Source organism: Taurulus bubalis, assembly GCF_910589615.1.
Source record: "Taurulus bubalis genome assembly, chromosome: 10".
Lineage (NCBI taxonomy): Eukaryota > Metazoa > Chordata > Actinopteri > Perciformes > Cottidae > Taurulus > Taurulus bubalis.
This window is the reverse complement of record NC_136598.1, coordinates 17,807,333-17,834,615: the sequence shown is the minus strand read 5'-3', so window position 1 is coordinate 17,834,615 and position 27,283 is coordinate 17,807,333. Positions and strand designations below refer to the sequence as shown.

The window sequence follows — 27,283 nt, the reverse complement described above, 5'->3', positions numbered from 1 at the left end:
TGGCATCATTATTATTAAGCATGTATGAACCAAAATAAGAAGAGAAAACAGTGAGATCATGCCTTTTCCATTAGCTGAATAATAACAACATGAACCTATTACGTTGCTCACCAAATTATTTTTGTAGGAAAGAAAAGCGAATCAGTCAGTTATTTGAAAGGGAATGCAAAAATAAAAAGCCCAACACATTCCATATAAGTTATTATCAAAAGAAATAGTGTAAAGGACCCTTTTTGTTTCCAGATCCCATCTAGTCTTTATTTAGAATCTGCAGGACATCAAGAGCTGTACTCCTGTAAGTGGCCACCAGATGGCAGCAATTGTCTTTATTTGACAGTGAGATGGAGAGTTCATAATATTATTCTTTTATAAAAGCTGTTGCGGACTACTCTCCTCACACTTTCCATTAAAACATCTTTCAACAAATTAAATACAGTTATCACCTTTTTCTTTTAAATAACTAATTGCTACTTTTTAAAATAGTTACCCAATATAAAACTGGACTGGCTCAGTACCTTTACATACATCAGCAGTGATAGATAGATGAAGCGTGCCATGTGTGTTTGGAAGCCGGGGAGGGAAATGTGAACAGGTCTCATAGTGCATCAATTTAGAGAGCTTATACCTCACCTGCCTTCGATCGGGGAAACACACACACAATGGTGTGCTCATTTGTTTAAAAGGGCTTCAAGAGTTACTTTTTTTTTTTATGTTCCAATGAGATTTATTTTTCAAAACATTGCATTGTAACTGTTTACATGTTTTACTGAAGTAATACAAAAACTTGTCAAAATAAAAAAAAATCTAACTTGTTGAGATGGAATGCAGCATTACACAGTAACTGTCTTGTGAAGGACTATACACACACAGGCAGGCATTTACATTCTCAATTTATTTTTTTTAAAATATACTTTATTAGAGAATGTGCACAATGTAGAGACAGGGATCAGCGAACAAGTATTTTTTTTTTGGTGTGTGTTCCGTTTGCAGTAGTACTGTATAAAGTGACAGGAAGTTAGAGCAAACAGACAACGTAAAGTGAAAAATGAGAAGAAATACAACAAATAAATAAAAAATTAAACAATTGAAAATAAGGAAAAATAATGAATCATAACACGCCCATCCACAAACCCACCCACACCCATGGCCTTTACATTTGTTCACAGATTTTTGTAGTACATGGATTTGGTTGCAATAAATCAGACAGATGGACAGAACCCAACACGCCTCAATAATTGGGCAACACTAACAGGTCTTGGAAATAAGAAGTGAAAGGCTGCCACTTCCTCATGAAATGGTCATTACAGCCTCTAAGTGTATATTAGATTTTTTCAAGACTTAGGAAAAACTTTACATCCTTAAGCCAGGCAGAGATGGTGGACCTGGAGACTTCCAAGCAAGCAGTATTCTGCGACGAGCCAGAAGAGTGGTAAAAGCAATGATATCATTCTCTTTGGTACTATATAGGATAGGTTTAGCAGGGATTCCAAAGATTGTCAGAAGAGGGCACGGTTGTAGCTTGATCCCTAAAACTATAGATAAGATATTAAAAACATAGCACCAGAACTGTCCAAGTTTAGGACATGCCCAACACATGTGTGGTAAGTCTGCTTGAGGATGGTCACAACGGTTACATCCTGCATCATGGTCTGGGAACATTTTAGCTAGTATGCTGTTACTAAAGTGCATCCTATGGACCAGCTTGAACTGAATAAGACCAAGTCTGGCACAGGACGTAGATGTGTTCACCCTCCTCAGTGCACCCACCCACCAATTCTCTGTCAAGTTCACATTCAACTCACTTTCCCATTTGGCTTTGATTGTAGAAAAGGTATCTATTGCCGTTATGATCTGGTTGTAAACTTTAGAGATCAGCCCCTTCTGAGTTGGATGCGTGTCTAGTAGGCTTTCCCAAAGTGTTTTGCATAGGTCAAGGTATGACTGAAAGTGTTTCCTTACAAAGAGTTACTTTTAATGTTTTTTTTTGTAACGCCTAAAGACATGTGTAATGTGTTTACACTGTAAGATATGTGGGCACATATATGGTACCAGTGTGAGGAGAGCTCACACTGAGAAGCTCATTCCTAAGGTAAAATATAATATGGTATGTATGTAATGGTATAATGGTATGATATTGGATCGTAAATATATACCCACATCAGATATGCCAGAGCGAACTGACAGCACATCTTAAATCAATATAAAAGTTGTTTCCCAAAATAATGAAAACCCATATCCTGTTATGAAGTGCTTATATTTATAGCTGTCTGCATGAATTCAAAGGTTTTGATTTTTCACTTTGTCCTAAATGAAACATGTAGTGTCGCATTAGACATTGATTATAATTAGTATTTCATCAAGTTTGTCTATTGCATCAGGAAAAATCAGCAAAATACTATAGTTTGTTTGTAAAAACCTACAATATATATTTAAGCTTCTGGTGTGCACAAATATAAACATTTCTAATTATTTGCTTGTCTTTGTTGTAATTGTATTGATTTAATTTGGAGAGACTATTATAAAAATAAAAATAAAACACATTGTAAAACATAAATTATTACTTTATTCGCGTTAAAAAAGTTGTATCCTGGTAATGGTCCCCAGATATTCACAGTGTCACTGAGTTCTGGACGATCTTGGAACATGACTGATTCAGAAAACAAGGATTGTCCATCTGTGTGAGTCTCGCAGGGAGTGTGTTCCCTCTCTATACATTCTGGCGTTATAGCATAATTATCAATATATATCAATAGATAGCTCAATCACATGGCTTCAGACGGTTTCTGCTTCATGCAGGTGGTGTTAGTGTCATGGCAGCAGCATGAACGGTGAATGCTGCGATGCTGATTTGATACTTGACTTCCTCCCAGGCCTTCGCCGGATCAGCTGAGTTCTTGATGTCAAACAATGCATCATAGATCCCCGGGAAAGACTCCCCTGCATATTTATTATGGCTGCTGGGAGCAAAAATCACATGCCTGAAACAGAGAAGAGGGGGTGTTCCACATTAAGGAATTTACTGGAGGTATTACGGATTCTATATTTTTGTGTGCTTTTTAAAACAAGCTAGAAAAGTGTTAGCAGTAAAGGCACAACACATGTTTTCAGCATGGTTATGAACATTTAAAAAAAAAAACATTTTTAATGAAACCTGCTAACAATCAGCGCCAACAGTATCAGTATCAGTTATGCAGGATGGTTCTCATCTATTCAAATCTGTCGAGAGCAGGACCTTAAAAATCTGATTTGATGTGTATCTGCAGCCAATGTCAAGCTAAAGTCACCTAGTTAGAGCCAAATTAAAACACTGCAGCTAGTAATATACACCACTTAAGATGTGGCGCAAGCAATCTGTAGCAAAGAAACCAGCTCACTGAAGAGGAGGGATACCCAGATCTAAAGGGTATTACAAATGCAGCTTAAATGTGTCAGAAGAAGACAACAGAAGGAATTTAGTAACATTACTTTTTTGTTGTAGAATATGTATTATATGTTAAAAAGAACATAAAGGAATGTGAACGTTGCTTTAATGTAGGAGAAAATGTGAACTTGGGAAGAGTAATACTGCAAGGCACAGATCCACATTAGGCCACTGTTCATGTTTACAGCAGCACATGCCGTTTTAAAGATCACTATGTTTAAAACGGCATGTGCTGCCATTTCAAGGGGAGGGCTTTATCCCTCCCATATGACGAACAAGTCTTTCACACAGTCGGCTTTGAGTGAGCTGCAAAAACTAGGTCTGTCCATAAAAAAGAGCTCAACTATTAAATTAAAAGTGGGTGAGAGAGTGGGAGAGAGATAATATACACTCAACAGAGCCATTGTTAGTAGTAGACATAGTCGACATGTCAAGCTGTGAAAAGGCCTGTTAATAATGATATCCAATACTAACTTTTAAAAGTGGTTTGCCAGGCTTCTAGGAGCCAAAATATGGTTGCTGTTTTTAGTCACCTTATATTTTGAGTAATTAAGATTAAGACTATGCCTCCACCTCATTTTGTGGTTGAGCTGCTTTAGAGCCCTGTGGTTCTGTAGGATGTGCTACCTCGAACTAGTGGACATGTGTCACTCATCGAGGTGATGTACATTCTTTGCAGTATAAATTTCCATCCAGATCAAAGATGGCGGGATACTTTGCCTCCCAAGACTTCACAAATTAGTAGAGACGCCTGTGCACCCGTAGGCATGCAACACTGTCTGGTTCTGGTTCTGACTGTAATAGCAGTCAGCAGTCTGACTGTAATAGCAATATTTAAATATCATTAATGCAATTACAAAATATTTATTTTGAAATAGAACATTTCAAGACATGCAAGTGGAAACTATTTTAGGAATTACCTGTACTGATCATTCAAAGTCAAACGCAAAGCACAATGCCATTTAGTAGTCACAGAACTCAAGTTCTTGACTGGTTGATGAGACTCCTGTGAAAGCATGTAAAACAAATGTGTGTGTGTGTGTGTGTGTGTGTGTGTGTGTGTGTGTGTGTGTGTGTGTGTGTGTGTGAGACTAACCTGTAGAAGGGTCTGCCAGGTAAGCCCATGGGGTCAATGAAGGCTCTCTCCAGATACATGAGCTGATCATTCATGACACGTAACTGCAGAGGACTGATGCACACATGCAATTAGAGACATTATTTAGTGGCCATGTTATTATTACACATGCACAAACAATACTGGAGACATACTTTGGGAGGAACTACCACGGAGGTGTCTGCGGTTAGATTTGTCTAGATGTGTACAGTAAAAAGTACACTGAGTGCACATTGCAAAGCATATATAAACTAGAGAATACACACTGTCATATTTCAGCATTTGTTTGGATACCTAAAACATATGAAATGTTAAACACACTCGTACTCTTCTGTGTTGAGAGTCTGCAGGCGCTCATGGAAGTCCCTGGCTGCAACACTGAAGTTTTCCACAGCAGAAAACAAGGAATCTGAAAATATAGGAACAAAATGATTGGAAAAGTCAGCGGGTTGGCTTTATCATTTAAACATTTTAACTTCACCAAAACAAGATACTCAATGACCATAGTCTGAGCACACAGTGACCAAAAACAACTTACCAAACGACACCTCATACATCTTCATCTCCTCCGGGTGCCTCTGTGCCAGCTGGGCGATGCTCTGCGCGTACTTCCCCAGTGAGTCTGCATACTGGTTGACGTCAAGGGGGAGCAGCTGGGAATCGGCCAGTTGAAAGATAAGCCCACCTCTCACCTGGGCCACCGCCCGAAGCCTCTTGAAGGTGGGGTCGTAAAACTTCTCCACTAACTCAAAGGTTTCATACACACTGTGATAGACTGGATAACTGCTGTACCGCTCTGTTTTCTAAAGGCACAGAGGACATTTCACTGAGTTACTCAACCCTTAAATTATACAGAAATCACTTTACATTATGCACAGCGCAACTGCAATGAAAGCATTTTTCATTTCATTCCCAATTAGACAAACAACTTGTTCAAATTCAGTGTAGCATATAAAGTAGATTACATTATTTATGAATACAGACAGACAGGAATAAAGTCACACAGACAAAGTTAAGTATATATCACACTGAAGTTGTAAACACATAGACAAAACCTTTATCAAAGAGAAAAAGAGTAAGCAAATATTGCAAACTAACAAATATATTCTTTTCACATGCACAGGCTCACATATGAAAACATGTACACTGGCATAATTATAGTATTCTAAGATTCACAAGTATCATAAACATGTACACTTATAAGATGGATATGCACCGCGTCGTATGCTCATACTACGAACAGACACACTAAGATATAACTTAGCACACACAGCAAAATAATATAACAATGATACTTCTGTGAGTGCAGTGTGTCTCACCTTGTTTTTGGTGTATCTGGCTCTGCCTGCAGCAATTCCCAGACGGATGAAATAGGCTTCAAAATCACTGCCTGACCCGAGCTTACTAATCCTACAGCACACCAGAGTGGAGGACAGATTGATTTTGTGATTTCATTCATTTCTGGATCATTTGACTGATTGGCTAACACGTGTTAAACATTAAACTTGTTTTAAAAACAATGCCACACAGAGACATGAGAGAGTAGAGTGACAGCTTTTCAATAGTCCCTTTACATCATTGCATAGTGTGTCAAAAACGCAAAACATCTCTCTAACAGTTGCATTGAAGAATTAGCAATCATCTGGTTGTTTTGTCTTCTACTTCAGATTGCAGCATTGTTCTCGCGGCTGCTGACGTTTTATTTTCCTTCCTTTTTATTGTTTGTTTTGTAGTTTAGTTCTGACCAGAATAAAAACCTTCGTACCTGGGTGCGTCACGGTCATTCGTCCAGTTGTCCCTCTTATGCCAACTCTCGTACAGAGAAACTCCCTCTTCTCCTTCTTCTGGACTGAATATCTACACGCAAACAGAGAAAGAAAGAGAGAGAGCGGCAAGGCGGAGAGAAAGACAGGAAGGAAAAGACATGAATACAGCTTAAGACTGAGCAGGAAAGGACAAATCAGTTTCAGACACACCATTTTTGTGTGTGTATATGTCTGCTTACCTGCTTAGTGAGGTCGTACACCAAAGTGTGTAGAGATGGAGTGCAGTCAACCCTCAGTGTGTACATGCCTGGAATTCAAATACATCCACACAATCGTGTTATATAAAAACTAACTACTTATTGGGAATATTGAGCTCTGCACTCAAACACACTCACCCTCAATGGCAGAGTCGGCATTGATGTAGGCCACAGCTCTCTCCTGCAGCAGCTTTGCATTATCCTGTAGAGAAGGGTGTGGTCAGTGTATGCGTGCGTGTGCATGTGTTACGAGGGTGTGTGGGTCGGTGAATGTGTACCTCTGCCCATTCTGTAGATCCCTGCAGTCCAAACTCCTCTGCATCCCAGCTGGCAAATATTATAGTCCTCCTAGGCCTCCAGCCTACATACATACACACATACACACCTCCTTGTCTTTGTGGCATTGTAAGGACACCCCACCAGAGCATTCATTCTTCACACACACACACACACACACACACACACACACACACACACACACACACACACACACACACACACACACACACACACACACACACAGAGTGACAATTGACGCCATTATTCACAATTAACACCAGTAGAGACGTACCTTTATGAAGCAGCAAGCCAAAGTTTCTGACTGTTTCGTGGACCACGGCAGCACCAGACATGGGATCAATCCCTCCAAACACCCAGGCATCCCGGTGCCCTCCCAGAATCACATACCTGTCTACACACACAAACACAGAGACAACAGTACACATTGATGGAGAAATTAGAGAAAGAGAGATACATTATGAGAATTTCCTTCCTAACTTTACACCGTTAGTCTTTGAATCTGTATTGAACACAGGATGTGTTCTTTCTATTAAACAAATCCTACCAAATACCTCAATCTATCACCCTAAAAACTAAGAATTCTAACCTGTTATTTTGATTATCCCAGTATTGGCGTGCAGACTGACATTATTAGTGTTTCACACATGTGTTGGTTGTGTGTTCAATGTTGCTGACGGCTTTAATGAAGGATTGGAGCCGGTTGGATTGTAGTAGTGTACCTGGCTCCAGAGCTCCTCTAATCCTGCCAATGACGTTGTAGATCCGGGTTACCTGGTTGTTAGTGTGGATGTGCATACGCACCTTCCTGAGACAGACAGATTAAGAAAGGTGTGATTCACACAGGGGAGAGAAAGATACAGCGACAAACAAAGAGACAACAGTGGAACTGATCAAAAGAGTTCCTTTTGACAAGAAATGACTAACATGAACAGAGTTTGGTAATAGAAAACATTCACAAAACAATGGTGTTTTTCTAATTTGATTTTACAATGTACAGCAGCCTGTTCATTGTGTTTATCTAAAGCAGTGACAGACACAGATTGACAAAGTAGAAGAGGAAGGCAGGGAATAGCTCTTTAGTAAGTGTTTGACGCCTCAAAATTCAGTTATTCAGAAAAAGAATTAGCAAAGTAAGCGAATAACACATTTGATGACATGAAGATGGTTGCGGCAGAAATTCACAAAAACATTCACTACAGTTAAAATTTACAAAAAAACCCAGTGACTGTTCTACATCCTTAATTTGTGCAGCTTGTTTGTGTGTGAATTTTCTAAGTATGTCTCTCACACACAGGAAGTACAAGGGCCTCCGTTGTATGCCAGTTGGCTATTTGCCACTGGGTCATTAAAGCTTAAGAGAAAAAGAGCAACAAAAGTGGAGAGGCAATTTAAACAGAAGACAGCAGTGAAGCAGGAGAGGAGAGACCATCAACTGTTGTGGAGAGTTTTACCGTGAAAAAATTAGTTTGAAGGGATAATCAGGATAGAACAAGGTGAAGTGGCCACAAGTAATCATTGTTTAACTGGACATAAAAGCTTAATGTATAGGCACTTACTGGCTCTTGAAGTCATCCGTAAAGCCTGGGCCAATCCTATAGGATACATCTAGAGTTCCTTTCCAGTTGTTTGGTGGAATCTGTCCTCCCATGTTCCTGTTGAATGGCAAATAATTCACATGTTCTGGTTTTTTGCACTAAATTCAAGATTCAAATCAAGATGTTTTTTAAGACCCGATGTGGTCCAGACTGTTTTAGCTTAACAATTATTGGTTAGATTGCTATGACATTTTGCAAATACATTCATGTCCTCCACCGATCGCTATAGCTGTTCATCCAGCAGGTCAGTTTTCACCTTCAAAACTTGTGACAGCTTAAGTTGCACTTTGTGTTTTGGGTTAATTACCAAATGTTAGCATGCTAACAGGCTAAACTATGGGGAACACAATCCAATCATCTGCATCCTATCATTGCCATTGTGTGCATAGCTGTAGACTTTGTCAAAACAGCACTGCTCTGAATGATTATATGCTTGAACCTTGGAAAAGTGTTAAGAAGAAAAGATAAATAGTTTTACTTCAGCAGGTGAATTGCATCATGGTAGCCAATTGGATGAACAGGAATCTTGGGAAGACCCACTCCGTCCTCAATGCTGGATCTGTAGGTATATTCTGTAAGAGAACAGACAATATGTTAAATAAACTAACACAAATGTTAACACTTACAGGCTCACATGTACAAGCACAGAGAGATGCACACCCTTAGCGGGGTACCCGGGTGTGAGTGGGTCTCCTGCTCCGTTCAGGTTGAGAACATTTCCTCTCTGAGCTCCTCCGCCGGGTAGGTTCCAACCATCAGGGTAGGACTTCACACACACACACACACACACACACACACACACACACACACACACACACACACACACACACACACACACACACACACACACACACACACACACACATAAATAAATCATTAAAAAGCTTTATTTAAATCCACAGATTGCATTTGTCTCCTATATTCAAATATTTACAGATATTATCACGGCCTACATTGCTGAAGGCTCGCTCATAGCATCTACTACTGTTTCCAATCATGATCTGGTTTATACATTTGTAGTTGTTGTTCGTTACAAGCGACTCTGGTGTTGTCACCTTTTGAGTATTGTGTGTCTAGCTAAATGTGTCCCTGCAGCCGGTAGCAGGAACTACCTCAGAGGTGGTTTGGACAGATTTTGTCACCATGATAGTGTCACAACCGTGCAAGTTGCAGTCACAACACTTTACAGGTGTGCAGCGGAGATCAATATGAAGGCCAACGTTGAAGACAGGTGTAGTTCGAGGGTGCTGGAAGTAGGGAGGAGCAAGTGGGGAAGGGCAAATCTAAAACTGAAATATGAGGCAAGAAATCTGAAAGTCTACTTTTTATACTCTATGCACCTGGCCTGATTTGGTGTCAGACCATGGGGCAATTCGGTTGGAATGACACCATCGCCAGATGGTCTCTTGTTTGACTGCCACGGAAGCCGGTTTGTTTTTTAAGCTTATCATGTTAATATTTTCCAAAACATATGTAACCTGTACTACATTAACAACACGTGTGTGTTCACAGCCTTTGTTAATGTAGTTTCATAATCCACTAACGCAAAAAGGCTCTGTTTCAGAATACTCTACCTGGACTCCAGCAGCACAGTAATCTGCTGGATCTGAGAACAAAATGATCCCCTTTGCTCCGGCTGACATGGCGTTTGTCACCTGGTGGAGCAAGACAGAGACACGTGAGTCATTTTGATGGCTTACAAAATGTTATTTATTGCTGTCCTTTTTTTGTCTTTGTGGATCACAAAATAGTGGTGATTGGTTTGACATTGACGAATTGCTTAAAATATTAAAAGATGTGCATGAAAATATTTGTAAATGTCTCGCTGTATTTAGATGTTTTTTTTAAATGTTAACTTCCATTACATTTAACCTCAGGTTTACATTTCTGACGGACTGAAATCCTTTAACTTGCAGTTTCATGTAGACTCAAGACCAAGGGTTTTCTTACCTTATTGCCTCTGAATATTTTTCCATATCTTACAATGACAATCTTCCCAGTAACATTGATGCCCATCTCCTTCTCTAACTGGGAAAAGTCTTCTGTTCGACCATAGTTCACATACACCAAATCCCCCTGGAGAGAGAGACAGAAAGAAGAGACATCTTTGGTTATCAGATAGGTGAGGATGGGTAATGTTTAAAATCCTTGTTAACTTTACTTTTACTACTGTTGTTAAAAGGTATTTGAACACCCTTGTCAGAATGATTATTGTTTTGGTGTTTGTGTGTGTGTGTGTGTGTGTGTGTGTGTGTGTGTGTGTGTGTGTGTGTGTGTGTGTGTGTGTGTGTGTGTGTACCTCAGGTTGTCCTTTGGCAGAGAAGGCACTGTATGGAGGCACAATGTTAGAAACATCTTCATAACCCTCTGGAACGGGCTCAGCTATGGACGTGTTAAAAACCTGTGAAAGAAAGACAAAATGGCTTTTTATTCTCTTTAATAAATGCTTTGGAATTTGTATCCACTGTCAACTCGCTGGGAAATGGGCAGAGGTGGAACATATTTACTCAAGTACTGCACTATACACAGTAGTTTTACTTGTAAAACTACTAAAACATTTCCTACAAACATGTTTACTTCTTACTGCAATACATGTATCTGACAGTTACTAGCTACTTTACACATCAAGAGTCTTCTCACAGATTAAACTATTACTATTTAGCTATTAGATGATCAATTAATTAGCCGAGTGATATTTCTATAATAGGTCACTTTGATACAACTGCCAATAGTATTTTTCATGCAAAGATACCAAACATCATGCTTCCATCTTGTCAGATGTATGGATTTGAAGATCCAATTTCAAAACTTTTGCCCAAATATCTCGATATTGCAAGAATATTGTAGGGTTGACCAGTGGTGCTTTTGCATAAATAATAATCAATAATGTGAATATAATGACTAAGTGGGTAAAGGCAAATAATAGAGCAGTCTGGTAAGTTCAGAAAACTACATCACTTTACTGTAATGCAGCCTTTGAAACAAGGAACACACTTATATAAAGGACAATATTTAGTCTGTCCAGTCCTAAACTTAAATGTTAATCATGACTGTGTTTCCTGAATGCTTCTTCGCACAATTCTGCAATATGGCCGTGCAGCATACCCTGGTCTGTTTCCTCTTGTTTGCCTCTGTGCTGTATCATTATCTGTACTCATAAGACACACCGAGAGAGGTTTATCTCGCCACAAGACTATAAAAGGACCTTGGACTCGAATGAGCTGTCTTGCAGTGTGTTGGCTGTGCGATCTCCACCTGCACACTGCAAATTTGTTATCTCCCCAAACAGACTAAATTGGCCCGGGGGTTTGGACCGATTTAGTGTTGTTGTTCATGTGCGTGAGAAAAATCACAATGCCTTAGAACTTGAAATCAGCAGGGGGGTGAGTGTGGAGAATGGAGTATTTCACCACAGAGCTTGAAGTGGCGAAATGGGATAGTATCACAATAAGTTTGGCAATCATTAAACTAAAGAATACATTTAAATTAGTTTCTCACTGAGAACACAAGGCATGCAAATGGTCATTTTCAATTAATTTCAGTGGTAGCTGTAATTATTACATTAATACACCAGAAACAAGCAAAGAGGAAGACTAATTTATAGAGCGGTTGAAATTATTATATGTGGGCAAAACATGCTTTGCTTTCTTGTCACTGTTTTTCTTTTTCAGTTTGAGTGCATTTGACTACATGTGTCCATGTTCTGTGCAGTACCTCACTGCCAAACTGATCAACTATCGAGATGTAATTCGGCTGTGATTTGTTGGGATAGGACAGCAGCACGTCATAGGGCACCATCTCCACTGTGTCCAGTCCAAACTCCAGCCACTCTTTCCCGATCTGCTCTGCATATCTGAGATTTTGCTCTGTACCAGCCAGGTGGGGGAGTCGTGTAAATTTCCTGTGGAGAGGATGTAAACGGTTAGTCACGGGGCCAGTGGTTGCTTACAGAATTAAAAATGTTGTCTTTAGAATGGCTGGGGAAAGTGAGAGCCTCCACTTTTTCTTTAAAGAAGAACTGTTTATGCAATGCATGCAACGCTGTTGTTCTTGTTGTTTGACTTCACTTGAACACAGCATGATCCATATATCTAAAATGACATGTCACAGTAAGTCCCATTTAGCAACAGTGAAGTTTAAATTGTTTTATCAAGGAAAGCCGGGAAATAATTTGACCTTTTGGTTGCGTTTGGTCACCTCAGACCATGTGCAGGCTATAAGTCTAAGTACTTTTCTTCAATTAGGAAATAAGTAAAGTTTGTATTCAACAAAAAGTAAAAGGTTTGGCCTGTTGGTGGAGTTGTTAAATAAAACACCATGGGATCACTGCAGTTTTGAGAATGCATCCCTGTAGGGCTAAAAGTCTGTGGCCATTTCCAAAAATATATTTGTCAGGACAAGTGATGGGCATTCAGGGAGCTGTCTCCTTGAACTTTCGTCCTTTACAAGGAACTCCTCCATGATACTTGAAGTATGTTTTCTTTCCTGCCAAAAAACCTTAAAAGAAGACCATTACGTTTGTCATTTGGTTTACTTGTACTGGTGGACTTGACAGGTTAAGAGTGTTTGTGTAACCGGTCGTATCTGGACCCAAATGCAACACACAAGATTCCAGGGATCTTTGACCTTTTATTTCAAACTTCCAGAAACAGCAGGCCAGCGTTAAACAGAGTGAGGATCAAAAGGCTGGTAGGTTAAACAGGCTAGCAGGTTAAACAGGGACAGGCAGAGTCAGTAACAGGCAAGCAATTTGGGAGAGAGTGCTGAAGGGTCTGGCATGGAAAACCAAAGAACAATCTGGCAAGGTGTGTCTGGGAGGCATGAGTCTATATAGAGGCTTGATTAATGATCAGAGGCAGGTGAGTGAACAGGTGAAGGGAGTTAGACTGACGAGGAGGGAGTGAACTGTGTCAACCGCCGTTAAACCACAAGAAGAAGAAGAAGACGAAGAAGAAGAAGCTGAACTGTGACAGTTTGTGGTGTTTACCGTAGGTGTTGTCTGATCTGGTCTGGTTGCATTCCCTGCAGTAATTCCTTCAGATATTTGCTGGAAGTACTTTGATTGGCAGAGTTTGGACGTGTGGGCTTTGCAGACCATCCTACAGCACATACATTTAAAGCAGGATGGACAGCTTAACAACACGTTGTCTTAAGAACATTGTCACCACCATATGACTTCATGACTTGATAAAAAGATAAAATGACAATGGGAGAAGGGGGAAACATACAGCACATCTAAGTGTCACTCACTGCTCAGTTGCTTTGCATTATGGTGGAAATTACATTTCAAATGGAGTTGTGGTTATGGACAGCATGTGTGAGCCTGCAGTGAGCGGGCAGACGTGAAATGTGTCAGAATAGTGACTAAAAACTCTCACACACAACAACACACCTTCAAGATCCAACGAAAACAGCACCAAGTAGATTTGATAGTTGATGATAATAATTTTAGACAAGACATTTAGAGAAAACTGAGATTTGTATTTCTTGATGATGTGTATTTCTTTATGCTATTTCAGCAACTGCCTTCACTTCGATTTATACACTTGTCACGGTCCACTTGTCACGGTCCACTTGTCACGGTCCACTTCCCTACGTTATTTTAATTTTTAAATAAGGGACTTATTACTTTAATTATCAACAAACACTCAGAGCATAGTAGATATCACTACTAAGTTGTGTAATCATGTCTTACCTATGATGAAGCCCAGCAACAACGAAGCTGTCACAATCACAATCCACTTGATCCACCGAATTAACCTCGACTCCTTTCTCATTGTAAAGCAGTACGTCCGAGAGGCTTCCACGCAACGACACGACTGCCTCTGCAGAGCACGCTCGCAGAGATAGAGATAGAGAGTAATTTGTTTAAGTAGTGCACAGTGGAGGCATGGGAGAGCGAGCGAGGGAGACAAAGGGAGGGAGGGAGGGAGGGAGTGGGGTTAGTTGACTTTCTGTGTCTGCCAAAGACTGAGGCAGTGAGTGACAGGTTGCAGAGGAATACAAAGAGGGAGCGGGTCATTAGTGGTATGTTTGGCCAGTAGACTAATGACTGTATTTTGCACCTTTGCCATTTATGTGCTGACTCAGTATTACTCATAACGAGACAAGATGGCCAAGAATCGTGAATCCAGCCAAGAATGAGCTGTAAAAGTAACAATTTAGAAAAGGATTCAAGAATGAGTTTCTTAAGAAGGATACTGAATCTGCAGACACCTCTACTCAGCTTATAGAAAAGATGTCTGACGGTAACGAGGACTCATAATGGATCAACACACTTCATGTTAATTAACATATGCGTAGCACATTAACACAAGCTGCAGAAGCTTTTATTCATATATGAAAGTAACAAATTAAACTCATCACATATCTGTAGAAGCCCATTTCTGCCAACAAAAGACATGCATCAAAGTTAGACACAACATAATAGAAATACTCAGTAACTATTTGAAAAGTCAAAACTTCTGACTAGTCAAAATGGACTCACTCATTGACTTCAAACTCAAGTTAAAGCACTGGTATATATTACTGTAGATCATCATGAATTTTTTCCCACACCAAGACAAACTCGACCCCTCCTGGTCCTGTGAACAGCTGTGTGGGGTGGAGGGCAGCTCTTTCATGCAGTGGGCTGGAGCGTGAAGCCGGGAGGAGGCGCTCTGCCATCAGGAATGTGGGGAGGACAGATCCCAGCTCTGCCTCATCCTCCGCACGCTGTGTATCTGGAGAGACAACTTTCATTAAACCTGCGACCTGAAGCTCGTATGGGGAGTTGGTTTTTCATTTAATTTGAACTGTGTTGTTTGGGTACATAAGTTCTCCTAAAACCAATGATGGAGTTTATTTACATTCACATGATAAATTGAGCATAATTTAGGGTAATGATTCAATTATAAAAAGTAACGGCAGATTAATATTCTGTGGTGTTTAGTGTCATGCAAGCTGTGTGATTAAAAGTGTATGTTTATGTGTGTATTCGGTCTTAATAGAGTATGACTGCCTCTTCTGCTTAATCTAGTAAGCTTTTCTTCTTTTTTTTGGGCAAGGGGAGTATTACTACAGTGAGAAACAAAACTATTTAGAAATGTTGGGACCACTCCTTTGGCAATATAAAAACACTTTTTAGCATTCATTTCAATCAATGTTTTCATGACTCAGATAAATGTTTTGGGGAAGAGAACATTCTTTTTTAAGTTCATAAAACTTACATGTAATCCTATTTAAAATATTTTGGGATAGTTTGTCTTTTGTGGGGTTGCAGATCTTCCTGCAGCTACTTCATAAAAAAAAAAAAACAGGGCATCACACACAAAAAACATGGTGGATGGCGCTATCACAACAAGTATGTCAGCAGGGAAGAAACCCAGTGCATCTACAAAAAGCAATCCTTAAATATTATAGCTATATGTTTAAATCAAAGGACAAGTTCACTCAATATTTATGATACAGATATCCCAAAGAAAAACTTGGATGAACATGAAAGAACCCTGATCATGGCCAAGAACTTTTATAAAATATAGTTGAATGCTGTATGAGGTTTTCCTTAGTTTTGCCTGTTGTGGGTGCAGGTGTCCACATGCTTTTTGTTTTTTTTTAATGTTTTTTTTTCATCTGTTTGCAATCTGTTTGTAATCAGGTCCCATACGATCTCCTGTCGCTACAGCTTCAGCTGCATTTCTTACTTCAGACGCAGGATGGCGCTGACAGCTCACAGTAATATGCATGTATAGGCTACTTGTTGCACTTGTTGCACTTGTCAGGTACTTACGCTTGCAGCTATGAGGTTCATTCCCCCCCAAAATCAGACAAATAATCTATGAAGTTATTAACTATATAGCAATATCAGAGATTAACACATTGGTCAGACATAAGCATTATCACCTCTGAAGCATTGATTGATTTGAGGTCACAATGCAGCATTCTTTAAAGGGTTAATCAGTTGTAATTAATGGGTTTATTATGATTAATATATCATTAAGTAATGCTCTATGGATCGGTTATAAGACATTAATAGAACAAAAATGTGTAATCAGCAGATTGTGAAAATCCCTTTGGCAGGTGTTTACCTTTTCAGTTTGTTAAAGTAAATATTTGTACTTTTTTACAAAGAATTTGAATCATCCTATCTGCAATTCCAAGTGTTATTTAATAAAATGGTAATATCACATGTAATAAGTAATCATTAGTCTCACCTGTCAAAGGGAGTTTTCACAATCTAAGCACCCAAAATGTCTATCTCTATTGTAGCAGTTCAATTATGGAACAACGATTACATGAATGTAAGAATGGCCAACTCATTTTTCGTTTTAAAAGGATTGTTTATAAACCTATTTTTGAGACTTACAAGTGTATGTATGTATATATATATATATATATATATATATATATATATATATATATATATATATATATATCAATTATGCGTCTACCTATACCTTTTCAGTCTTTCTTTGTTTTTTTTATATTAGATTGTGGCTTTACTTATTGTATTGTATGTAATTATTTACTGAATAAAACACATGTGTTCCTAATTATTAGGATTATTTATTTCGCATTAGTAATGCTTATTAACGTCCTATAGGTGAGGATACAAGTGCACTTCACTGTAAGACCATGGCGCCCTCTAGTGACAGAGAGGAGCAGTGCGGCGTGATGTGTATTGTTCTGTCTGTTCGGGGCGAATAAAGAGAAGCAACAAAGTCACTTCTGCTCTAACGACGCGGCTCACCTTAACGCTCAGGCCTGCCGTAAAGCAGACTGGAGCGAGATGAGGGGTCGAGCTCCTCACCGCTGAGACTTCTTGTCGGGGTTGGAGGAGGTGAGGTGAGAGGAAGGGGGTGAACAATCAAACTGCGCTCCGAGCAGACAGACAGTCAGCGGCGCAGTGGAGGAGTGCAGGCGGGCGACAGAGCGGACACCGGCCGGTCTGTGGACCCTGCACACGGGCAGTCAGACGGACGCGGAGCTGCGAGGAGGACGAGCCTCACCGACGCTTTGGTGGAAACGTTTGCGGCAGCTGCTGAGCCAGTTGGAGGTCCATCATGGTTGTGTCGTTGCGGAGCTGGGTCGCCAACGAGGGAGGGAAGCACTTTGTCCTGGTGGGGAAACTTTTTTTGTTCAGCTCCTCTCATGAGAGTAGACTGTTTGTTTTTTTGCCTGCAACTAAAACTTGCAAATGATGTCGACGTCTTTTACCAACTTTCATCCTATAACTAAGGGAATTGACTCTTAGTCAGTTTGTCAATGCTCTTCAGTGAGTTTATTCTGCCTTATGTGCTGCATCCATACAGCCTACTACAACCATCATATGCCATGGAGTTATTGTTTGTTAAAGATTACATGTAGTTCAGAGTATACTGTGTGTGTGTGTGTGTGTGTGTGTGTGTGTGTGTGTGTGTGTGTGTGTGTGTGTGTGTGTGTGTGTAGATGCTGTGGCTGGGGGCGAACACCTGGCTCTTCGTGAAGACCTTCCTTTTGTACTTCACTGGACAGCAGTATCACTACCTCTACAAGATGCTCGGGGTAAGACGTGACAGACACATTTACATACGGCACACTGCATTTATTATCAGTGCTCAATACCCAATACTTTCACAGTTATCATCTGTGGTCATAATTTAAACGAAAAGTTTGTTCTTCCACCAAAATTCAAACTACGGGTTTCTAACCTCTGTTGTCACAGGTGTTGAGGAGCTAAATGTTATGGATATCAGAGTTATTTAAGTTTTTCTGATTCTGTAAACTTACAGTCATTGGAGAAAGAAAACAAAAAGCTATCTTTATCTGCAAGTTAACCTATTCCTTTACTGTATATTTGTGAAAAGGTTCACACAATACTACATGGACCGTGAGATAACTAATATGTACAGAAAAAAAGATTTGGTTTGAGGTAAAAATAAAATATTATCATATTGTTTATTGTGCTTTTTTATTCTCCAAAAGTCACACGGTGGCCTCTGAGAGGAAGCCTGACAAGTTTATTTTGATCCGCAAAAAAGTGTAAATATTGGTCTGCTTCAGCTTGTTCCATGCAATCCTGCACATCATTAGTGAGACGTAATGACTGACACAACACACACACCCCCACGAGATATGCTGATGTAGTTTTTATGGCAGACATTTGACTTGCCACAGTCGGGGAAAGCACAGATGTAAACAATAAAATAAAGGATGGCTGAATTCAGGGTCCTGGTTGCGTGCATGCCGGCTCAACGTCACAATGACATGGCACGCCATCGTTAATGTTATTAGTAACACCTGTGCTTTTCTCACTAATGATAAGTCGAAAGGTTTGCTGTGAGAGCAACGCTGGGTCTGAAATCACCCTCCTCTTTCTATGTAGTTACTATGTTTCACCTCCGCCATCTATGTACGCTAGTTTCTGCTATCAACCCCACAATGCAACGTGTCACATCTTATGAATGCTAGAATTACAGTTCTCAATTTATTGCTAACTATTGAGTATAATATTCATTATTTCTTATCCAGGCCGCAGTGGGCCAATGAACAAGTGAGGGATTTTGGACAAAGTCCTCATGTCTGATGCCATATCTCTTTTTAACTTTGTTAAGCCCCTACACACCTGGCTGTGGTCCACTCACGCAGGTGTCACTCATTATGCTTGATTAGATTTCTACTCGGGACTGTGTTTGGGTGCACACAGTGTGTGATTGTGTACGAAGAGATGAATCTAGATTCTAGGTTTTGACAACAAAGGTTCATTTATTAGTTCAGATGGATGACACTCAATATAAAGCTTCTTTAAAAGCTACATTTCAAGGGAGCGTCTTGGTAGCCTTGTATGCCACATTACCGCCAGTTCGATTCCAGCCTTCGTACCTTTGTCGCATGTCATACCTCTCTCTCCCCCCTCAGTTCTAGTCTCTGTTTCTAACATTGATAAATAAAGGCAAAAATGCCAAATCATAAGATTTTCTCAAGTAGTCATAATTACAGCGTCCACAGTGACACTCAATGAGAATAAATATTAAATAGTAACTAAATTGGCCCCCCAAATTGGTCTTGTGACACTTCTTAGAGCCTTCCTAGATCTGACTGTAGGTGTTTTGTAAGTAAAGGGACTAAATCTCTGTTTTTGAAGAAACATGCTGCTCCGGGCTTCAGAGACTTCTATTTATACCACAGGAGCAGGTTTTGTGATGGATGGTCAACTGTCACATGCAATTAGACACAACTGTGTGTGTGAGTGTGTGTTTAGAGTCTGTGCCGGTCCAATAGTGACACGAGCTTGGGCACAATCCCGCACAAACTCACGCAGAATAAGAAATAGAATTTTGATGCGCGTTGGCTCATGTGAGCGTTTGTGTGTGTGTGTGTGTGTGTGTGTGTGAGTGTGTGTGTGTGTGTGTGAGAGACGCTGCTTGTTGCTATTCACCAGCTATTTACGCCCTAATTTTCAAGACCTGTGTTCGTATTAAGTCAGTGAAGAAAATAGAAAAGGAAAATTGATTGCAGCAAAGTTGTGTCTAGTATGGAATACAAGAAAGGGTCATATTTGGCAGCATGCAGCATGTGTGAGTTATTCATGCTCTGCCTTTACAGTGGGAGGCACTGGGGAGAGAGGGCAAGTGTGGGCACGCCACTGGCTTAGACTGAATGCCTTGCCGGAGGGCTTCAGTTTATGTGTGTGTGTGTGTGTGTGTGTGTGTGTGTGTGTGTGTGTGCGTGTGTGTGTGTGTGCGTACGTGCAAGATTGAGATGTATTTTGAAGCTTTAAAGCAGCTGAAGGGAATTTAGATGTATCTTCAAAAAGCACCTTATCACATTTACCTGTATGTATGGTTTAGTGTTTTGTAGTTATATGTGTCTGTGTGTGTGTGTGTGTGTGTGTGTGTGTGTGTGTGTGTGCGTGTGCGTGTGCGTGTCTGTGTTTGGGATGTAAAGGCAGCAGGATATCGGATCTCCTGCTTGTGGTTTTGCGGTCAGTTAATTTTCTAGGGTAAAGGTATCAGACTTTAAGCGTCATCCTTGACTTGCTCTATGTAGATTTTTCCTTTGACTTGTTTGTGTGCTCCATTCTTATATTTCAGAAACCTTGCAGTATGTCTTGCACCTCTATCTGTTTCAGTCCAGGTTGTTCTCAAACACTGCTCGACGCTGTAACTACGAATAGTAATGCACTGAAATTCGTATATATCCCATGAAATCTCGAACAATTAAATATAAAGAGCGACAGATGCCATATAGGCAGGAGATCAATGTGGACGGGTAGATAAAACACCAGACATTTGTCTAGGGGACGGCTGTCTGTATCCCGCGTGTAACCTGAAGTCACAACGTTGATTGATTTGTAAAGTAACTTCCGTACTTACTAAACGCTACTTCCATAGTTATTTTAACTAATGCCACAACCTTTTCCTAAACCTAAGCTAACTAAAGTGGTTTTGTTGCCTAAACGTAAAAAAATAAATCCTGTGAAGATGGAAGTTAATTTTGCAATGACTTTATGCATGTATCAAACATAAATTGACACGCATTGCTGGAGATTTGTAGGAAGATGTGCGAAAAAATGAATAACTTTTCATAAAATTTGATACAAACCGCTGTTTGATAATACGTTGTTCAGTCAGTCGTGTAATATATTGTTGTTCCTTATGTCCTCGTAAACTCTCGGTGGATCTTTTTCTTTGTTGAATTACTCACAGCTGGTGCTTGTTGTATATTGAGATTGGTTCACTCTCACGGCTCTCATAGTGTTATTTCCACAAACAAAGCTCTAAAAACCCAGCGTCCACAGCTTTTCCTCTCAGGAGTTGGTGAAGACCAAAAACAGAGTTAAAATAGACTGAATATTGGATGTGCATTCGTCAAGTTTGACACAAACGGGACTCTAAATCAATGATAATGTTGCTCTGTAACTGCCGGATGTGTTAATAGCCAACTTAGAAGATGATGATATGTCACCGTTGGGAAACAGACTGTTTCCACTGCCCCCAAAAATATCCATTGCTGCAGGTTTAAGCAATTCACGTAAAACACAGCACAACCATTGTTACCGTCATCAATGTATGAATGATGTCTTTGCCGGCTACTTTCCACTTTGATGTTGATGATCATGTACTTACTGTAATCTGCAGTGATAGTACGTAAAGGCTGTATGACATAGTCATTCATAATGTAAAAAAAAGTCTGCACACAAATAAACTCTAAAGGGAGCAATTTGGATATTAGTTGTTTAATCATTGCGTTAAAAAAATAACCACCAGTGTCGTTGGAGCTCCTTGGTAGCCAAATGTTATCGCGAACGTTACCGCAACGTCCCTGGTTCAATCCCAGCTGTGGGACCTTTTGTTGCATGTCATAACCCTCTTTCTCCCTTGTTTACAGTCTGCATCTACACCAAAACAATAATTTTTAAATAACCACATTAATAATAATAAACCATTATAATGGTCTTAAGATGGACAGCAGAGAAGTGCTATTAAAGTCGTTTGAGAAGATTATGTATCCTTCTTGTTTACCGTCAGGAAATTCAACGGCATTAAATTCAACGCCATTAAATCCAATGGAATCAAACATCCAACATCCACTGTTCTTACAAACAAAGCAACAAACCAACCACCCTTTCAGTCTACAAGGAGTTAGAGGTTAATATTCACAATATTTGGGGATGGAGTATCTCTTAAAATGTTGAACTACAGTTTCACACATGACTTGTCTCTCTATCTCTGATCAACTCACTCACCTTCATCTCCCACACTAGTTGTTTGAGTTTCTTCCAGATAATCAGAAGAGACGGCACCAGCAGTGCACATAGAGGCTGCCAAGAAAGGGTTTAAATGTGCTGAGTTTAGTAGACGCCAAAGCACATCTAGTGTTCCGCATGAAAACATCTTAGATTATTGAGCTGTAGCTTGAGGTTTGTAAAAACAGATTACATAGCGGACATCGCTCCCATGCCACTTCAGGTAAATTGGTCAGGTGCTGTATCAGCTCAGATGTTCTGAGATGTTGTGAGATACAAATGCATAATTAACAAATGTTCATTTGGCAGATGCTTTCGAGGTGCAGTCTAAGCCCCATTAGATCAGGGAGAAGCCTTTGAGAACGGGTGCCTCGATATTCAGTTCCACCTGAAAGAACTACAAAATAAAAAACATACTCTGAGGTGAAAGGCACAGGTATGCTGGTGTTTGAAATACCACAGGAAGTTAGTTACTGCGGTGCGGTCCACTGATTCGGCGGTTGCTGCAGCAGCAGACACACAGCTCATGGAGGCAATTAAAAGATTTAAAGATATTTCTTCTCGGAGTCACAACTCAGTCAAATCTGATACATATTTTTATATTCAGTATGACTTCAAACTTTCCGTGGATTGTTATTATAGTTTCATATAAAAATTCATGAATCTGCATAGAAAAAAAGTTCCCGACAACTCCAGAATCATGACATTTTTAGGTTTTCTTCAGAATGAGTTCAGTGACAGTTCTCTGTACATCCATGAGTACATTGCACAAATGAATGGCTAATTGTACATTTGCCCTGGGAACATTTGAGACAAAAACAATCTAACTACAGGCCCACATTGTCAGACTTTAAAATCCCTGGTTTATTGGAGCAGGAAAACAAAGAATTAAGCAGAACTTCAAATATCTGTCTTTGCAATCAGTTTAATTGCATTTAACAGTGCAAATGGAGAGTTGCTTGTGTAGGAAGCAGAAACGATAATTAACACATTTTTTAACTTACTTTTAAAGTTACATTATTTTTTTATTTCTTATTGATTAACATTTAAAATAGAATAACCCCTGTCAATTTCTATAAGGATATTTTGAATTCTCTTTTTGTGTCATAATCCCAACAAAAACTAAATTAGTGTTCTGTTTAAAGGTAAAACCACAGAAGAGAGACGGATGAAGGAAAACGATTATTAGCCTTCATACTGAGAAGAACAAAGATGGTATTAAATAACCCTGCGTGGCGTGGAAGTCATGCCTCAAGCCCCCAGTGTGCACTTTGAATAGTCAAAATCTGAATAGGAACAGCTCGAGAGTCTTAATCTTAATCCGCCAAACCCTTATCAGGCTGCATCAGGCCCCATTTCAACGACCGGCTGCCTGACAGTGTGTGTGTGTGTGTGTGTGTGTGTGTGTGTGTGTGTGTGTGTGTGTGTGTGTGTGTGTGTGTGTGTGTGTGTGTGTGTGTGTGTGTGTGTGTGTGTGTGTGTGTGTGTGTGTGTGTGTGTGTGTGTGTGTGTGTGTGTGTGTGTGTGTGTGTGTGTGTGTGTGTGTGTGTCTCTCGTTCTGTCTTTCCCAGCTAGGGCTGTGCATCAGCAGGGCGTCTGCGTCCGTGCTGAATCTGAACTGCAGCTTGGTGCTGTTGCCCATGTGTCGCTCCCTGCTCACCTTTGTCCGAGGAACACACACGGTAAGAAAGAGGTGGGGATGGAGTGAGGAAAGCGGGATGGGAAGAAAGGTTTTATTCAGTTCGAAAAGTGCATACGTTTTTGCTTATGTCACTTTGAAAGACGTAAAGTTTAAGGATTTGTATGTCAAATGTCGTAAGGGGAAGAAGATACGTTTAAATTGAGTTATGCATGTTGTATTTCCCTTGTATGCCAGCCACAGAGATAATGCTATTGTCTGTGTTATAACACCATATGCTTCTGTAGGTATCGAGCAGAGAAACTCGCAGACTGCTGGACAAGAGCAAGACCTTTCATGTGGCGTGTGGTGTTTCCATATGTATCTTCTCTGGTAAAAACGAATCACCACAGCTCATATTTCTTCATGTGTCACTGTTGTGTGCGTGTGTGAGAAGTGTGGATAAATGGACTCAGGCTGCCTCAGCATTCTCGGTGTACCAGCTGTGATGTCCCTTCAGCTAGTCATGTTTTTTGCTGTCTAGTTGTGTGTGTGTGTCTGTGTGTGTGTTGTTGCTCTTGTGAGTCTCATCTCATGACATCATGGGAGCTTCTAGCAGCTGTGTGTCCTCTGGATCTCTACTTTACAGGCTTCCTCCTCTTATTCATTTTCTCATATCTGTACAGTAACACGAGACCCTCTTGTTCTCACGAAAGAGGCGACCTAAGTCAGCACTAGCCACAAATATATATATATATATATATATATATATATATATATATATATATATATATATATATATATATATATATATATATATATATATATAACCCCATGCTGTGTGCTTTTCCTCACAGTGATCCAGTCATTGGGTAGAGGTCCAGTTGCTGCTATAAAGATCTAGTGAAAAGCATTTCTGCTCCACCAGACAGCATGTCCAGGAAGAGAGCATTGATTTCAAAGGGATTCTTCATCGATTTAGTATTTACTTCATGAACATTGAGGGGAATCAAAAGAGACAGATTACAAATGTATGGTTAAAATCAAAGCAGCAGATAGCATGACTTTAGTTTCTGGTGTGCGTCAAACTCCAGAAACAGTAGATCCTCATTAAGCAACATATGCTGTCTGCATAGTAAATGTGCGTTACAACGCCTTTATGTTCTAAATGTAGAGTTGACACAGCAGCTCCAGAACCACAGAAGATATTATACAATTGAGTAATAATGATAATAATACCTTATATAGCACCATTAAAAACAGAGTTTACAAAGTGCTTTGACAGACAAAGCAGCAAAAGCTCGGCAATAAAACAACAGAAAGCTCAGCAGTGAGACCCAACAAAGCAAGGCAAACTAAGGTGAGAGTTTAACCCTGATAAAACAGTACAACAGTAGTACTCAGCCTGAGAGTGGACTTCCCTTTTTGGCAAACAAAAATCACAGTTATCATTATAGTCTTTGTGTGGATGGCCCTTTAGACTGTCAAACCATGCTACAGCCAAGCTAGTTGCTCTGTGAGACTGTGCTTGCATGTGAGCTGAATGCTAAAATCATCATGCTAACATGCTAATAATGACAATGTGAACACATGCTAATGTTTAGCAGGTTAACTGCCCACAATGTTCACCATCTTATCTCATCTTGTGACCTGATGATGGTGTGAGAGGAACATTTTGTGCCAATCCACCCAAAGTAATTAGGATTCATCCTCTGTGCCAAATTTCCTTGCAAACCATCTAATAGTTGCAGACATAAAATGGCAAACGTTGAGATATTTCAGGCTGGAGCAAAGTGACCGACCAAATAACATTTACATCATTACAGCCAATAAAACTATCTGGCATCTGTTCTTCATAATTGCATCATCTGTTAGCTTAAGTCTTATTTCATAATTGCCATTCACTTCTCAACTCATCAATACACACACACACACACACACACACACACACACACACACACACACACACATACACACACACACACACACACACACACACACACACACACACACACAAACACACAGTTCCACAGCTCTTAGACAACAAATGGCAATGAAGACAGAGAGACAGCAGTGATGGGAGAGAGACACAGACACTGAGAGAAGAAAGACAGGGGGAGTGAGGGGAAGCAGTGGGAGTGAGAAAGGATATGAGTGAGAAAAAGGACCCTTGTGTCTCATGATTACGCCCTCTAATTCCATCAGCTGTTGAACAGCTGCATGGTTAGCCTATGATGTCAGGGAGGTGTGTGTGTGTGTGTGTGTGTGTGTGTGTGTGTGTGTGTGTGTGTGTGTGTGTGTGTGTGTGTGTGTGTGTGTGTGTGTGTTTGCCAGTGAGTCAGGAAGAATGTTTTGCTGACTTTCTGCTGAATAGATAAAGAGATGTGTGTACGAGTGTCCACTAGCAGTTCATTTTTACCTTTATAATTAAGTGTGTGTGTGTGTATGAAGCAGAGGAGCTGTTGGGTATATCTGTTGTGTAAAATGTGTGTTTTAAATCTGCATTGTGTGACCCTTACTCTCTTCTTCTGTAGTTGTACACGTGTCTGCCCACCTGGTGAATGTGGTCAACTTCAGTGTTAGCTACTCTGAGAACTTTCCTGCTCTCAATTTGGCTCGCTACAAAGGAGAGGTGAGGCACCGATTTGCACTCCATACTTGTGAGGACCCTCAATGACTTAATGTACTCCATGGCCCTCTAACCCGAACCATCCCTGACATTTGACGAAAGTAGTTGTATGAAGAATTAATGAATGAAAAATAGGGAGCTTGAGAGGAAAATATCAATCCTGCGCCTCACCTCTGCACAACTGACCAAACAGTGCAGTAAGTGGAACATGTTTTTCCTTCCCAGGACCCCAAGCTGATCATTTTGACCACAAGTAAGAATAACTACTCTTTCTTATACACTATTGTGTAAAGACAAAAGATGTATGTATGCTGGTATGTTTTTTTCTTTTTCTTGTGAAGCAATGTAGGTGGTAAATGTGTTGCAGATTAGAGTGGCTTTATGCCAAGAGGAGAGGAGATCATGCTGCGTTTAGTCCTGTCTTTCTCTTCTCTGTATTGTTTCTGTCTTAGAGGGTAAAAAAAGTTATCGTAGATACAAAATAAAGAAAAAAGTGTTCTTACTGTTAAATTTAAATTAAACAATGTGGAAATATCATAGTGAGAAAACGTCTCCCTTTACATGTGTCTCACATGTGTATGTGTCCTAGGATGTTAATTTGACTCTCTAATTGGCTGATTCTCATTAGTCCCAGGAGTCACAGGCGTCCTGTTGGTTCTCATCCTCTTCCTGATGTTCACATCCTCCTCCTACTGCGTACGGTAGGTCAACCACACCACCATCTGTAAAAGCTTCTTTCAGCTTAAAGATCACGTTTTATGTGTGTGACGTGTGACGATGTGTGAGAGAAAAGCTTTTTTTTGGTTTGTTCGCTGTATGAGCAACTTTCATTTAAATGAAAGGGAGTCATATTGGAGCCTTGGTTTTTGTGCTTACAG

The 27,283-nt window shown here is 40.0% G+C and overlaps 2 protein-coding genes across 2 annotated transcripts in view; one reads left to right on the top strand and one right to left on the bottom strand.

Annotated features, from left to right (window-relative positions):
• Window positions 1-2,788: 2,788 nt before the first annotated feature.
• Window positions 2,789-14,230, bottom strand: naalad2 (N-acetylated alpha-linked acidic dipeptidase 2; the record flags this gene model as incomplete). The annotated part of the gene is made up of 20 exons (XM_079224623.1): window positions 2,789-2,978; window positions 4,518-4,610; window positions 4,863-4,944; window positions 5,074-5,338; window positions 5,855-5,945; window positions 6,301-6,392; window positions 6,541-6,608; window positions 6,697-6,760; window positions 6,837-6,919; window positions 7,130-7,249; window positions 7,578-7,663; window positions 8,415-8,510; window positions 8,932-9,025; window positions 9,114-9,219; window positions 10,028-10,108; window positions 10,404-10,529; window positions 10,753-10,854; window positions 12,168-12,354; window positions 13,441-13,552; window positions 14,149-14,230. 20 exons carry the CDS (start codon window positions 14,228-14,230, stop codon window positions 2,789-2,791), a joined length of 2,220 nt encoding a protein of 739 aa, XP_079080749.1.
• Window positions 14,231-17,494: 3,264 nt separating this feature from the next.
• The window catches only part of nox4 (NADPH oxidase 4), a gene marked incomplete at both ends in the record, with an annotated part of 20,096 nt that continues 10,307 nt past the window's right edge, over window positions 17,495-27,283 (top strand). The window contains 7 exons of the mRNA XM_079224420.1: window positions 17,495-17,551; window positions 17,880-17,975; window positions 23,730-23,840; window positions 24,085-24,169; window positions 26,311-26,408; window positions 26,631-26,658; window positions 27,034-27,106. Of these exons, the coding sequence (XP_079080546.1) occupies window positions 17,495-17,551; window positions 17,880-17,975; window positions 23,730-23,840; window positions 24,085-24,169; window positions 26,311-26,408; window positions 26,631-26,658; window positions 27,034-27,106 (548 nt within the window). The remainder of the gene's footprint in view (window positions 17,552-17,879; window positions 17,976-23,729; window positions 23,841-24,084; window positions 24,170-26,310; window positions 26,409-26,630; window positions 26,659-27,033; window positions 27,107-27,283) is intronic.